This window comes from Suricata suricatta, chromosome 5 (genome assembly GCF_006229205.1).
Source record: "Suricata suricatta isolate VVHF042 chromosome 5, meerkat_22Aug2017_6uvM2_HiC, whole genome shotgun sequence".
Lineage (NCBI taxonomy): Eukaryota > Metazoa > Chordata > Mammalia > Carnivora > Herpestidae > Suricata > Suricata suricatta.
In genome coordinates this window covers 80029843-80045191 of record NC_043704.1, presented here as the reverse complement: position 1 = coordinate 80045191, position 15349 = coordinate 80029843, and the positions used below count along the sequence as shown (strand labels likewise).

The 15349-nt window shown below is 43.1% G+C and overlaps 1 protein-coding gene across 5 annotated transcripts; it reads left to right on the top strand.

Moving 5' to 3' along the window:
* The first annotated feature begins 3100 nt into the window (after positions 1–3100).
* ADIPOQ (adiponectin, C1Q and collagen domain containing) lies at positions 3101–15079 on the top strand. Of its 5 annotated transcripts, none has more exons than XM_029940749.1 (3): positions 3101–3154; positions 11693–11914; positions 12747–15079. In XM_029940749.1, the coding sequence occupies exons 2-3, from the start codon at positions 11701–11703 to the stop codon at positions 13265–13267; spliced, it is 735 nt and encodes a 244-aa protein (XP_029796609.1). In that variant the 5' UTR covers positions 3101–3154; positions 11693–11700; the 3' UTR covers positions 13268–15079. The 5 variants fall into 5 exon arrangements, with proteins under 5 accessions (XP_029796609.1, XP_029796613.1, XP_029796611.1 ...); XM_029940753.1 differs by having other exon boundaries at positions 3116–3154; positions 12764–15079; XM_029940751.1 differs by having other exon boundaries at positions 3116–3154; positions 12731–15079.
* Positions 15080–15349: the final 270 nt, after the last annotated feature.

Below are 15349 nucleotides of genomic sequence, written 5' to 3'. Positions count from 1 at the left end.
ACACCCTAGACTCCCTCGGCCAGATGAGCTCCAGTTAGGTTCTGCAAAGGGTAGAACACTGTGTCAGATTGAAAAGGGAAAAAGGGAGAAGCTCTTGTGTTTCTGCTGGTGTCCCTGGTGGTATCAGTGGCCTTAGCTGTTCAGTGAGTGTGGGCAGAGGCTGCTTCCTGACCTCTGGGCAATACCCTCTCCTTTCCTTGGCTTCCCTGGCATTTCCAAAATGATTGGGAGAAATTCTTCAATTAAAACAGTATTTGGTTTCAGGAGTGGCCCCAGGACACAGGTTCTCAAAGATATGAATCTAGGGTTGCTTCTCTGGCCTTCTTGCAATGGAAATGCATTACTATTAGTCCAAAGCATGGGTGACAAAATAGATCTTAAATTAGTCTCTGAGGTTGCCTTGGATGACGTGCAGCTAAAGCCAGACTTTTTCCTTTTATAGCCAAGAACTTTTCCCTTTCTTGCCATTTGTAGGTATTTGGGGAAGGAATGGAAGGCTGCAGGGTACACTGTGTGCTGTCCTGCTCCAGTGTTCTGGATTATTTTTCAAAACATAGTGATTATGCTTGATATTTCAATAAAGATTATTTATTTAAATCACAAGGAAAACTACATGGCACTATTTAGCCATACTTATGGGAAACTCAGTCATTTGGCCTGCTGTTTTAATATTCCCAAGCTGATGGGGGATTGAACTGCAGTTAACAAACCCTAGAGGAAATGGTCTCATTCGTGTGATTATTTCATTCTAGGTAGTAACAGTCCCATCCTGGGAAAAAAGACCAACCTCAAGGCACTCCAGGCTGAAGGCTCTTAAGTTACAGTCTTTGAGCCAGTATGCCACAGATTGCCTCTTTCCACATGATGACCTTTGTAGTGGATGGCAGATTTCCCCGAGGTCTCAAAATGACAGGCTTTCACAACATCACTGCCTGACAGCCAGACCCAGGACAGTCCTGCTGTGCTTTTGGGGCTAAAGTCATTCCACCTTGTGCAACAGTTAAAGCCTGCTCTAAACAGCTGCATTCCCAGAAAGCCGGGAGAAAATACTTTTTTTTTTTTTTTGGCCAACCCCAAAGGGACCCTGAAGTACAAGGGTGAATCTTAGGGTTTCATAGTCCATCAGGAGGAGTGAGGGACATTAGGTGTTAGAAAGCATACAAGTTTTGTAGTCAGATAGATCAGATCTTAGATCTGTGCCTTGGCCGAGTCACTTCACGTCACAGAACTACGGATGTTTTCCTTATAAAATACGAGGCAGCCAGAGCTATCTCCCAGGGGAGATTAAATACAATCACTTACCTATTAATTGATTCAGCATTTTTTATTGGTTTACCTTGTACCAGATCATTATCTAGGGGCCAGGGGATACAACACTGAACAGGGCAAAGCTCCTTTCTCATGAAGTTCCTATTGTAGTGAGGAGAGACAGATAGCAACAAACCAAAAGTGATGTAATTGAGAGTAGCTACATTTTCTGTTTTCTCCTTGGTCCAACCTACCTGGTAAACTATGTGAGACCTTGTGTTCCTGGCCCCTTATCTAAGCCAGTGGGCCCTTGGAAAGGAACTCATGACTCCAATCTCAATGGCCTAATGTGACTTTTTTTTTTTAAATGTTTGTTTATTTTGAGAGAGAGGGAGGGAGGGAGCACGTGTGCATGCATGCATGCACGAGCTGTGGAGGGGCAGAGAGAGAGAGAGAGAAAATCTCAAGCAGGCTCTGTGCTAACAGTAAGGAGCCCAACGTGGGGCTTGTTCCCATGACTCTGAGATTATGACCTTAGCTGGAATCAAGAGGTGGCTGCTTAACCACCCAGGTGCCTCATAATGTGACATCTCTATGAAATTTGCATATTAACAGGAGTCCATGGCCTTAGATCAGACCTTTATTTTACTTGGCTGTGGACATTAAGGCTCTGTGTGGCTAGCAGAGGTGGCATTTGGGGACAGGCAGACACTTGTCTACCTCTCCCTGAGAACATTCTGTTTCTGCATGTCTTGTAGAAGTTGCTGCTGGGATCCTGAGCCCTAGCTGGGGTCGTGATTTAATGTCTGAGAATTCATGGCTTGCAGGAGCCAGCTCTGATCCTGCATTTCAAAAAGCAAACACGGGTTTGCCAAGAAAGAGTCTAAGGTGATGAATGTTGCCATTTCAAACCTAAGCCTTCGAGGAACCTATGATGGTGGCAATCTCTGGTTTACCAGGCCAATCCCAGCCTGGAGCTGGGTTCCCCAGTAGGTAGATTAGGCAATATGCTTAAGGCACAGGCAAAACAAGGACTCACATACCAGTAAAAAGTTACTTTTCAAAACTTTATCTGGAATTTTGGAATCAGAAACTCTTACAAGATGATATTCTAATATTATATTCTATTATATGTAGAATTATATGTATAAATATTATATCTAATGTAAGTTTTCTGTTGTGTTGAATTTGAATTACATCGGGTTGGGGACTCCATAATATTTTGGAGTGCAGGGCTTCTAAAGATCTTAATCACGCCCTGCCACACACCACTTCAGAAACTTCCCTTTACCTCAGTTCTCGGAATTAACACATAAAGTCTTCCCCACATCTGGGGTCCAGGCCAGAGAGAGGAGGATATGTTCTATTTCTTGATTTAGTGCAGCGTTCTCCCTTCTGAAGTGCCATGTCTGAACCAAACAATGTCACACTTTGTCATGTGCAGTGGTGGTGGTAATCAGTGTCCCTGACTTCTTAGGGCAAATCTATGGGGAGAGGGAGGTCTCCTGGACCACTGAGCAATTCATTTTACAGAAGGAAATTTCTCCCGCAGATGCAGAGATAGCTTGTAGTTTGTTTTCCTTTTTCTGGTCTTGACCCTTGCCCCATTATAGGAGGCAAAAATAAGAGCCAAGACCTGTGAATGTGGATGTTGTGACTGTGGATCCACTTGGCTTCCCAAGCCCGAGGTGGGTTGCAAGAGGTTCCCCAGGGTGGAGACCTGAGGCAGCTGCCAGGGGTAAGGCCGCCTGCCCACTGGCCTCTGGGACTCGCAGGGTTAGCCAATGGGAAGGGACAACTGTGGGGTGGGGACCGCCTGCCCCCATGAGTACCAGGCTGCCGAGGCTGGACCATCTCCTCACTTCCATCCTGACTGCGGTCTGTGGGTCTGATTCTTCACCTGAGGGTAAGATCAAGTTGATCACAGTTCCAGGCTGGGGGTGGGAATGGCTGCCTTGCAATGGTGTCTCTGGCTGAAAAATGCCCAGACTCTCTTGGACAGGCAAAACTCTGGTGAGGCCGGCACTGGTGGAGGCAGACAGGCCTTGGGCTTCTTCCAAGAGAAAAGGAGCTGTGCGTCTGATCAAAATGCCTGGGGCCATCTTGAATTTTGCCCAATTCGCTCTGTGGCAAGATGCCTACCCAGAGAAAAGGTTGGGATCTGTGAGGTGGGAGAGATGGTCCAATGATGCAGTTCAATTAAATAAGAGAGGGAAATAAATCACTCCTCAGCTTGGCCAGGTAGGCAAGGAAAGAAGCAGGCCAGGAAAGTAGGGAGCTTGGGGAGAGCCTGAGCTCTGACCTCACTCTGGGTCTGGAACCCAGCTCTACTAATTGCCTTTTCTCAGCAAATATTGATTGAGCAGGTTCTGTAGGCCAGACACTGGGTAGAGTTAGTGAGATGCAAAGGTGAGTGAGGCAGAATCTGTAAATATGGGGATTTCTACACAGGTGTGGGGATATCTCACAGGAGGATTGGGACATTCAAATAAAGTAATGTGAGCTTAGCATAACCTGAAAACTTAGAAAAATCTTATCTTTAGAAGATATTTTCTGGCAGAAACCAGTGGGTCTGCCTGGCCTTTGCCAAGCCCGATCCCTCCTGTGTCGGTGGATGCGGATCCCTGGTCTGGAGAGGTTCTGGTTTTCAGACCAGTCCTCACAGGGAATGCAGCCACCTCAGTCCTGGTGACTCCCTCCATTAGGGATAGAGCCACCTCCTCCAGACAAGACAGGGGAGCAGGGGAGCAGGGGAGCCCTTTAGGCCGGTAGAATATGCCCAAAGGAGTATGAGGGTGTCAGCTCCACTTTTGAAGCAGAGACGTAGAAAGGGAGTCCTGCAGCTTAACGGAGGGTCCTTGCTGCCTCCCTCCCTTAGCCCTTGAAGAGTCGTAAAGAGAGACACAGGACTTACTTCCTGTCCTTTTTAAGGTGGCTGCAGGGACACACTTTCCACCTACTCCTTGTCAAGGCAAGAGAGTCATGCCAGACTTGGCTGAAGTCAGAAGGTAGAAGCTTTGGAGAACAGAAGTTTTCAATCAGGAATTTTTTTTCTTGTGGAGAGAGACTGATCCTAAAAATGCATTGGAGGGGTGTTCTGCTTTACTAATTCTTGAGACTACATATGTGTGTGGGGGGGGCATAGGGATGCTGACAGCTCTCCTAGATTGGAGTGAAAGCTTTCAGGTAAGGGGTGCCTGGGTGGCTTAGTCAGTTAACGCCTGACTTTGGCTCCAGTCACAATCTCATGGTCTGTGAGTTCAAGCTCCTCATTGGGCTGTCGCCTGTCAGCACAGAACTCGCTTCAGATCCTCTCTCCCCTTCTCTGCCCCTCCCCTTCATTCTCTCTTAGAAATAAATAAAAATTTAAAAAAGGAAAAGATTCTCTCTCTTTCTCCTGCTCATACTCTCTTTCAAATAAAAGAAAAAAAAAAAGAAAATAGAAAGAAAGCTTTCAGGTAATCCTCCTGGGAGCTAGACCAAACTGAGTTGATTTCTGATTCTGTCATTCATCATTAGGTTGTACCATGTGAAACTCCCAATATTCTACCACTTTTAACCTTCAAAAATGGCAATTGCATATAATTCACAAGAGTTGTACGATTTTTTTCCCTTCCCAGCTGCTCAGCCCTCGATACTAAGAATTGCATGATCCTAAGCCAGAATCCTGGTCTCTTCAAGTCTCAGATGATTCTCTATAGTAGAATCAAGAGTAGGGTCATGGGGAAGGTTACATGAAATTACGTTTGGAAGTGCCTTATGCAATTTCTACTCCACAGTATCCTTGCCAATTTCAGAGTGTTCTCGTGTCCCTCCTCTCACATGATTGCAGTTAGCAGATTCCGAACTGAGTCTGAGAAGGCTTTTTAGAAGCAGTGCATGTGATGGGAAGTGCACTGGTTTGCAAGTCAGAACAGGAATCTCTCAGGGGTCATGTCCTTAATGTCTCCGTTTCCCCATCTCTAAAGTTGGGATTATTTTCCTTGATTCATGGAGTTCTTGTAAAAGTTAAAATAAATAATAGATTAAATAATGTGTGAAAGCTCCTGGTGTGGGAGCTGGACTCTATGAGGATCTAATAAGTGAATCTTTTGCCTTCTCCTTAACCTCCTGTTTGTAGAAGCAGGGCAGGAGTGAGATAATTTCTGGGGTTCATTTCAACTCTCAAGGACTGAGTGATCTGTGCTTTAATGCCTTTTTCTGCTGCAAGGGTTGGCACAGATTTGCTGACCTTTCCTCCCCATACTGCTCTGTTTCCTGCCAGTCCTAAGGAGACTCCATCCCGTGTTTCACAAGATTCTGCTGTTGTTATTGAATATTCCAGCAGGTCAAAGTGGAATTTCTTATACATTAATTTTTTTGGACATTTATTCATCTTTGACAGTGAGAGAGGTAGAGCATGAGCAGAGGAGGGGCAGAGAGAGTCGGAGACATAGAATCAGAGGCAAGCTCCAGGCTGAATTGTCAACACAGAGCTTGATGCAGGGCTAGAATTCAGGGACCCCGAGATCATGACCTGAGCTGCAGTCAGAGGCTTATACAACTGAGCCACCCAGGCGCCTCTGGAATTTCTTATATATTTTAACCTTGAAAATGAGAGATCATAATATGCCCCTTTAGAATCCAGAGAACATCGTGGCCATCCCTCATATAATTTTACAAATAAACGGATCCACACCGATACATGGCATACCACAAGAGCCAGTACAGTAGAAAGAACTAGGGATTTGGATTTTAAATTGCACCTCTGCATTCTTTTCCTTGTTATGCATGGGCAGAAGTTACTAATCCTGTCTGGTCCTGGGATTTCTCTTGTGGGGATTGAGTCCTACTTCCTGGAGTAGTAGGACTGAAATAAACTTAAAGGGCTGGTGGAGGTACAGTGTTTAGTAGTTTCCCTTCTCTTCACTTATCTGTGTGGGAGTTTATAAAATACTTCATACTTTTAGTCAATTGGTTCTCACAATAAGATTGTGAAATAGGTGGGTAAAGATTAATAACATTAATAATCACATTTGGAGGTTAATATCATTAATAATCACATTTGGAGGCAAAGAGCATGCGATTTGGAGGTGGGGTGGAGGTAAGTCACCCAGTGAGTTAATGGTGGAGCCTAGACTAGAAGCCAGGGCACTTGCATTATAATCTGGAGGGCTCTTCACTCTATTTTTTCTTATGGCCCCCATCCCATGGAGTGGAATGTGAAAAGGCAGCTGTGTGATCCTGATGCTTTTTTTCCTTTTTTTCTGATGCTTTTCTTTTTCTTTCTTTTCTTCTGAACTATGCCTAAGACACTATTTTGGGGCTTTGGAAGACAAGGATTTGATTAGCTCCTCTTCATTTAAGAGCTCTAAGATCTTGGACAAGTGACTTAGCTTTCCTGAATCCACTTTCCTCATTTCTAAAACAGATATGGTCGTAGCTAACATTTATTAAGCATGGTCATGGGCCATGCCTTGTTCTAAGTATTTTATATAGACTATGCCACTTAATCCTCAACAAATATATGACTGAAACACATTACAGGTAAGAACAAATTATTTTCACCCAAGTACCATAGGCATGTGATGCTGTTCTCTTTCACTCTGTCTCTCAAAGTGGTTGTAGAGATTACACGAGGCATTTGAGCAAGAATTTTACCAGTGGTGTTCTACAGAAACAGAATTATAAGTGTAACTTGGGAGTTAGCTTCATGATCCATATAATGGTTTTCTTTACAGGCACCATTGAGTCTTACATTATAGTTTCGTTTAATAGCATTCTCCGCTGTATAAATAGAAGTCTTTCAAATCAAAGCGTAACAATCGCCACATCTAAACAAAGAACAAAAATAATTTTGGAATACATTTTTTTAAGTGACAATTCTGCACTGGCCTTCAATTGTTATCAATTGCTGATTTTTCCACTCAGAACTAGGTTAGAAGACGACTTTCTTCTGCAGTCACAATCTGTTCATAGAACCAGAAACTCCCTAGAATCGTGTACCCATCTTCACTCCACCTGTTTTTTTAGTACCTCCTCCACCCCAAGCCACTGTCATGGAACCCAGACTGCCCCTGTTAGTGGAGAAATCTGTCCATAATGCTGACGTGTTGGGGATGGAAAGCCTTCCCTTGGGATGGGAGAATAGAATCTTGATTTTTCAAAGAGGAGGAGGAAGCAGAGAACTCCAGAGACCTTCTTCTTTCACAGTCCTTCCAACAGTTTGGAGATCTCCTTTTATTTCTGGGTCTTTCTGTAGCTGCCCCCACCAGTTCTCAAATTCTGGATTCTCTCTTCCCATCACCCTGTGGGAAAGAACACAGCCTCATAGATTCTGCCCCCCTCATTCTGGATAAAGCAAACACAGAACCTCTCAGAGGTCTTCTTGGGACTTGAGATGCTAACCCCAGAAAGGAAAAGGATGAAGGTGGCAAATAGTGAGAAATTTTAAAAGCATATGAAGTCTTAAAAACCTCAGAACAAGTGTTCTTCCTTAATATGAAAGGAGCTCAGCTGTCCTCTCCTCCTTGGCTTCTAATCTCACTGCCCTCTTTCTTCCTATTTTGGGGCAAGCCAAGCCTATGTGGTGTCTCATTTTATTTCCAGGAGCTTTGGACTACATTCTCCTGAGCCCTTGAAATCAGTAGAGGGCGACAGTGGTACATGTAGATGGAAAGCATGAGCCTCGGCTAGAGATTCACTACCACCGTGGAGCGAACAGGGTCTGTCCAGTCCTTTCTGTCTTTGTTGCTGTGTTGCCTCAGTCTCTCCTTCTCCGTCTATCAGTCTACCTCATTATCAATTCTCACATTATTTATAAGATCATATTTGATCTTTGCTAAATGATCCATTACCTCAATAGCGAGGGAAAAGCTGAACTGTAAGTGTCTTTACTTTTATTTTTTAAATGAAAAAATTTTATGTTTATTTAATTTTTGAGAGAGAGAGAGAGACAGAGCACGAGTGGCAGAGGGGCAAAAAGAGAGGGAGACACAGAATCAGAAGACAGGCTCCAGGCTCTGAATTGTCAGCACAGAGCCCAATGCAGGGCTTGAACTCACAGACCGTGAGATCATGACCTGAGCTGAAGTCGGACACTCAACCAACTGAGCCACTCAGGTACCCCTAAAAGTGTCATTAAACACTTAGCCTTCAAACAGGGAGAAATCAATTGAGTATTTTAGATGACAGCTTACACCAAAACAAAATATCAAAGATGAAATAAAGAATGAAATTTAAAATATATCAAATACTATAAGATAATAGAATATTTACCAAAGCATAGAATGGCTAAGAATCGTTTAAAACCTAGAAGCAAAGAAAAATATCAACACAGTTGACTCTAAAAGCTAAAACTTCTGACACTTAAAAATCAGGATAAACAAAAGAATAATCTACAGAATAATCACTCAAGAAAATAGTCATGGCATATATGATAAAGTGTTGGTATAAAGAGCTCACACATTGGAAAAGACTCATGGCCAGCGAAGTGAGTTCAGTGGCTGAGGTGAGGTACCCTACTGGGGCCTCATAACCCAATTCAGACTACTCTCCCCTGAAACAAACAAACAAAAAAAAATAAAGAGCTCACACAGATTGATTCAAAAGTACATTGTGTCCCTAAAAAATTAAGTGACAAAAACCACTAGCAGATTGTATAATGAGTGAGGAAATTAGATTAGGGTAGGAAATTAAGTTAGAAAACAGGACTTTAATAAAATGTACAACTCAGTAATCTTCAAAGTAGCAAGGTCCCATTTCTTTTGTTCCCTAAACCAACAACAAAAATAAGTTTTTTAAAATTTTGCTGGTAAGAGTAGTTAATAGGCTCTCTTATACACACACTAACACACGACCTAGTAACAGTGTAACAAACTACCATTTGGAAATATGTATCAAGAGCCTTAAAAATATTCATACCTTTTAGTCCAATAATTTTATTTCTGGGAACATGTCATAACAGAATATGAGTTGGGGATAAGCTACATGACCAAAGATATTAGTTACAGATTTAAAAATAATACTTTACAATGGAAGTAAGCTAAAAGTGCAACACATTGGAAATCCACTTGATGAACTAGCACACACATAGTTAAAATGATGATTATGCAAACTAGAAAATGACAAAGCAGGGGCATCTGGGTGGCTCAGTCGGTTGAGCATCGGACTTAGGCTCAGGTCATGATCTCACAGCTTGTGAGTTTGAGCCCCGCATCAGGCTCTGTGCTGACAGCTCAGAGCCTGGAGCCTGCTTCAGATTCAGTGTCTCCCTCTCTCTGCCCCTCCCCTACTCACACTCTGTCTCTCTCTCAAAAATAAATAAAGATTTTTTTAATGTTAAAAAAATGACAAAGCAAAAATTGGGGAATAAAATTTCTGTGCAAAGTATGTTTTTCATTATGTTTAAAAATAAACAGAGAAAGCCTTGGGTCTGGGGATCCTTTTGTTTCCTGTGGTTTCCAAAATGTTTATGTTATTAGTTTCAGTGAATACATGTGTGTGTCTATATTTACACCTCTATCTATCTATCTATCTATCTATCTATCTATCTATGAAAAGTGAATATATATGAATGAATGATGGGTTGGTTGTATCACATTGAGATGGCACTGTAGAGCCCCATGTGATGTGACATAGAAGTGGGATTCTAGACACCATGCACATCTTTGGGGGTAAAATTGTCAAACAGGGTCTTTCCTGCATCCCTCATGGAAGAACTGTCTCCTGAAACCAAACCCAATTCTGGCAACTTTGTATAAGCCTTGATAGATAAGCAAACTGATGAAAAATATTGAGTCTTTGGAGTAGAAAAATACACATGGACTGTGTTTAACTTAGAATCATGTTCTTGGTATTAGGCACCTTTCAGACTCCACAGAGGGTTTTAGTGATGACTGTGATCCAGGATTCTAGGATCTGTTCCTCTCTCTGTGGTGCTTTTTCTCAACTCCCTGGTGAGAGAGGTTTAGGAAGATGAAGAAGCTGGCTATCAGAGGTAGGAGACTAAGATCACCTGAATATCAGAGGCAGAAACTGGGAGGGGATGAGTATATGTATAAAGGACCATCTTCTAGGAGGCAGATGTGAAGGAACAGATCTGGGAATGGTGTCCCCGGCCACCTGTACCACTTGAACGTTTTTTGCTAGGGCTCCCAGCATACATATTTCAAATACACTCCCCTCTCCATCCTTCTTTCCCTCTTCCTACCTCCCTCCCTCCTCTCTCTGGTTCTCTTGCCTATTCTTTCCTCCCTCAGAAAGATATTTGTTGAGTTCCTACTCTGTGGAGGTAGTAAGTTAGGCTCTGATGCCTGGTACTTATAGTTTAATGGGGGAAATGAATGTGCAGATCAGGAATTACAGTATAATGCAGGAAGTGTAATGCTAGAGGTAAGCGAGGGCACTGGGGGTGTGCAAAGGAGAAACAAACAACCCAGATTGGGGAGGGAGGATCTCCTGAAAGAGAAGACTTCCTAACTGTGTCCTCAAGGCTGCCTAGGGATCAGGCAGGTAAAGAAGTACTGCTAAGGGTGACCCAGGCAAAGAGTCAGTGGATATCCTCATGGGACGGTGTGTCTCTGGCTGTCTGACTAACTCAGGGAAAGGCTATATGTGTATACCTTGTGCAAATGTGTGTATATGTGTGTGCACTTATGTGTATGTATGTGTATATGTGTGTACATGTGCGTGTGCACGTGCAATAATCCAAATGGTCTATCATGTGATCCAGGAGATGGTGAGAGGAAGAAAGAATGAGGAAGAAAGGAAGAAAAACAAACTTAGTAATGAAGGAGAGGGAAGTAGAGAAGAAAAAGGAGGCAGAGAGAGAGATATTGGTTAGAGTCGAAGGAGTTGATCTGAGCCATCATTCTTAGAAAACTTAAGGGATGGATTCTTGACAAATGGACTCTTGGAACTCTATCGAAGGAGCCTGGTCCTGTGCTCTGACATGAGGTAATTGGAAAAGGGTCGTCCTACCCTCACTGAACTCATAATCTGTTGAGGAAAGGAGATTATACACAAAGAGTAATGCTAAACATTACACATTTCAGGGCAGAAAGAGATCAAGGTGGGTGGAAATTGTAAGAATAGTCTTCTGGAAGAGGTGGCTGTGGAGAGAGCCGGTCTCAGAAGTGGATGCTGCTGGGGCGCCTGGGTGGCTCAGTCGGTTAAGCGTCCAGCTTTGGCTCAGGTCATGATAGTTTGTGGGTTCGAGCCCTGCGTCGGGCTCTGTGCTGATGGCTAGCTCAGAGCCTGGGGCCTGTCTTTGGATTCTGTGTCTCCCTCTCCCTCTGACCCTCCCCTGCTCATGCTGTCTCTTTCTCTCTCTAAAATAAATAAAATGTTAAAAAATTAAAAAAAAAAAGATGCTGCTGAGATGGCCCCAGTCCTGTACAGGTCCTGACGGGGTGTGCTGTGTGGGGTCTGCTTGCATGGCTGATGGTGCGGATCTTGGTTCCAGGGCTCAGGATGCTGTTGCTACGAGCTGTTCTCCTGCTTCTAGTCCTGCCCACTCATGGCCAGGACTCTGAGACAGAAGGGCCTGGAGCCGTGGTTCCCCTGCCAAAGGGGGCCTGCACAGGTTGGATGGCAGGCATCCCAGGACATCCCGGCCACAATGGGACCCCAGGCCGGGATGGCAGAGATGGCACCCCTGGTGAAAAGGGTGAGAAAGGAGATCCAGGTAAGAGCAAGGTTTTTGGCTTCCACTGTTGTAGACTTCTGCTGGGTGAGGGAGGCATTAGCTATTGGCTAAGGTCTAGACACAAGGAGGAAGCGAACTTACTTTCTGTGACCCATAAGCAACCTGAAGTGAATTTTGGGTTCACCTCTGGTTGTGGGAATAGGTGGTACCTGTAAACTAATAATACCCTCAACTCTGCTTTATCCACATCACGTTCCCTATACCTTTTCCCATTCCAGCCTCATCCGTCACTATTCCTAGTCTGTTCACATTCATGTTTCCTTTAATCTCTGCTAAATTCCCATTCTACCCAGGGGCATTCACAGGTAATGCACATTCTTGCAGCTCACAGTCCTGCTCCTGGGGAACTCTTGGTCTAGATGAGGTGGTTAAGTCTAATGCACAAGGCTGTAAAGGATTACTACAAGAAAGGCTATTCCAAATATGCCAAATTGAATGTGAACTAATGCCCAAAGTATAGAACTGAGAGAAAATGCTCTCAATGCAGATCTGGATTATTAACAACGAAGGCTTTAAGGAGGAGGTGGGGCTTGAGCCAGACCTTAAAGGATGGGTAGACAGAATAGATGGAGGGCATTCCAGACAGAGGGGATAGAAGAGCAAAAGTATGGTTGGTTGCGCCAACATACGAAGGGTTGGCAGAGTGGAAGATCTATGATGGAGATTTACACGGAATGAGGTTGGAGATGAATTGATGGGAGCCTGCTTTGGGATGTAGAAGGGTGAGGGTAAGGGAGATAAGGACAGTGTTTTAGGTTAGAACTAAACTAAGCAGGACTTCTGTGGTCTTTGAAGTCTTCTCATTTTCTAGGTCTTGTTGGTCCTAAGGGCGACACTGGTGAAACTGGAGTAACTGGGATTGAAGGACCCCGAGGCTTTCCAGGAGTCCCAGGCAGGAAAGGAGAACCTGGAGAAAGTGCCTATGTACACCACTCAGCATTCAGTGTGGGATTGGAGAGCCGGGTCACTGTCCCCAATGTTCCTATTCGCTTTACCAAAATCTTCTACAATCAGCAAAATCACTATGATGTCACCACTGGAAAATTCTACTGTAACATTCCTGGGCTGTACTACTTCTCCTACCATATCACAGTCTACTTGAAGGATGTCAAGGTCAGCCTCTACAAGAGAGACAAGGCAATGCTCTTCACCTATGACCAGTACCAGGAGAAGAATTTGGACCAGGCTTCTGGCTCTGTGCTCCTCCATCTGGAGACAGGCGATGAAGTCTGGCTCCAGGTGTATGGGGATGGGGACTCTAATGGGCTCTATGCAGATAACGTCAATGACTCCACCTTCACAGGCTTCCTCCTCTACCATGACACCATTTGATGACAACTAATTAGAACCTCCACTGGGCCAAATAACCCAAAGTGAAGGAACAGTCTACATGTTTTCAGTGTAGTTAGGAGATTAATTTTATTACCTAGTTGGAGGGCTCTGAACATTATTCATTCATTTACTCATTCATTCATCAAGTACTTTGTTAAAAAAATTATATACTATATTCCCAGTCCTGAAGAAGACATGGTCCCTGACCTCAAGGATCTGCTATGCAGTAACAATGAAAGGTTAATAACATTTCGTGGGGTGCTTTGCACACAAGGCAAGAGAGCTGACTAACATAAAGTATTTCACAATGTTATTCTGTATCCACTGTTTTTCCTCATATTCATGCCGATCCTGTGAGTTACATAGGAAAGGTATTCTCCTCTTTTTATATGTGGGTCCTGAGCCTGAGAGAGTTAAGTGACTGCCTAAAGTGACACAGGTATTAAGTGGTAGAGTTAGAAATCAATCCCAGGTCTATAGACCTTCTCCACTAGACCCTGTCCTTTTTAAGGAGTACATGGCCTCTTGGGAGTATTGGTAGGGGGTCTATCACCCAGCTCATCTGAGAGCCTCAATGTTGACCTTCATGGTGAGTTAAGCCTTTCCCTGGTAGAGCTTCCTCAGAGAGGATAATTCTATGACCATATCCCATCCCAACTGGACTACTAATGGATCCTGCATGACTCTGTACTTCTGCTTCTCTGTGTCTTTCCTCATGTTCTTCTCTTTAGCTCAGAAAGCTACTTCCGTCTCCACGTGCTGAAATCCTCCCTGTTCATCAGAGCCACCTAGTCAGGAAGGTTCTCTAATGTGACAGGTCTTTCCTGCAAACCTTCTGCACACACTGCACACTCTATATATTATGCTAGATAAGAGTCCTGATTATGAAAGACATCCTTCCTCCAGGCCAGGGACAAGTGATGGGAAAGAACTAGGCTTTCTGCACCGCAGAGTCCCTTTGTGAGTCCTTGACAAATGCCTCATGAAGACCAATCTCTTGAATCTCATCTCTACCCAGAACTAACTCCATTCAGTCTCTCCATATAACTAAACTTTATCTATGAAAAACTTTTCATTTTAGGAACTCCTTGAATTTAAGCACCTAATCCTTATTTCACTGGATGGTTTGAATTTTTTCTAGTGAGGTTTGGGATGACTGTGCTTTCCAGAATACTAAGGAATTTCCCCTCAATGAAGTAGCTTCAGTCCACAATGCAAAACACACAAAGGAATTTGGAAACCATTCTTTCCTTGAGCCTGGATCTTCGGAATCTATTCTTGTTCTTTAAGTATTAAAAAAAGAGTAAAAATAAATAAAAATAAATAAAAAAAGAAGAAAAGGGGAAAAAAGAAAAGAACTATCTGAGGTGATGGGTATGGTAATCAGCTTGATTGTGGTGATGATTTCACAAGGTTTGTCTATAGCAAATCATCACATTGTACATCTAAATATATACATCTAAATATATACAACTTTAGTTGTCAAATATTCCTTAAAAAGAAAAAAGAATACAGGTGGTTGATAGTGGTAAATAGCCTCCCAGGAGACAACAGCTCAAGTAATGTTTTTCAAAGTTTTTAGCAAAAGCAGAGTTAATGGTAGGATTCTTTATAAACAGAAACAGGAAACTTTTTTTTTTTTTTTGCTTACAGTTTAAAATTCTGAATGATTCCCTTTTGCATGTGTACTGCTAATCATTAAACCATTATTATTTTCACATACAAAGTCTTGTCTTTAAAATGTTTGCATGTCATCATTTTCCACAAGTAAAGATACTCTTCAGCATTAAAAGTAGAAGCACTTGAATCACATGACTTTTGTTTTCATTTTTGGAGAAAGAAATGGGGTTTAGAGGGGAAGGAAGGAGTAAACTGTATTAGGACTCTATGTTATGAATGACATAAAAACCAACTGTAACTTGAAAGGAAAAAAAAAAAGAAAGATTCCCTTGCCCGATGGAAAATACCAGAGCAGCTACTCTGTCATGAGGTAAGGCTTAAACCAGAGGCTCAAATGATATCAAAGACCCTTTTCTGTCTGTTCTTCTGTTCTGCCTTCAGCACTGTAGGCTTAACACTCAA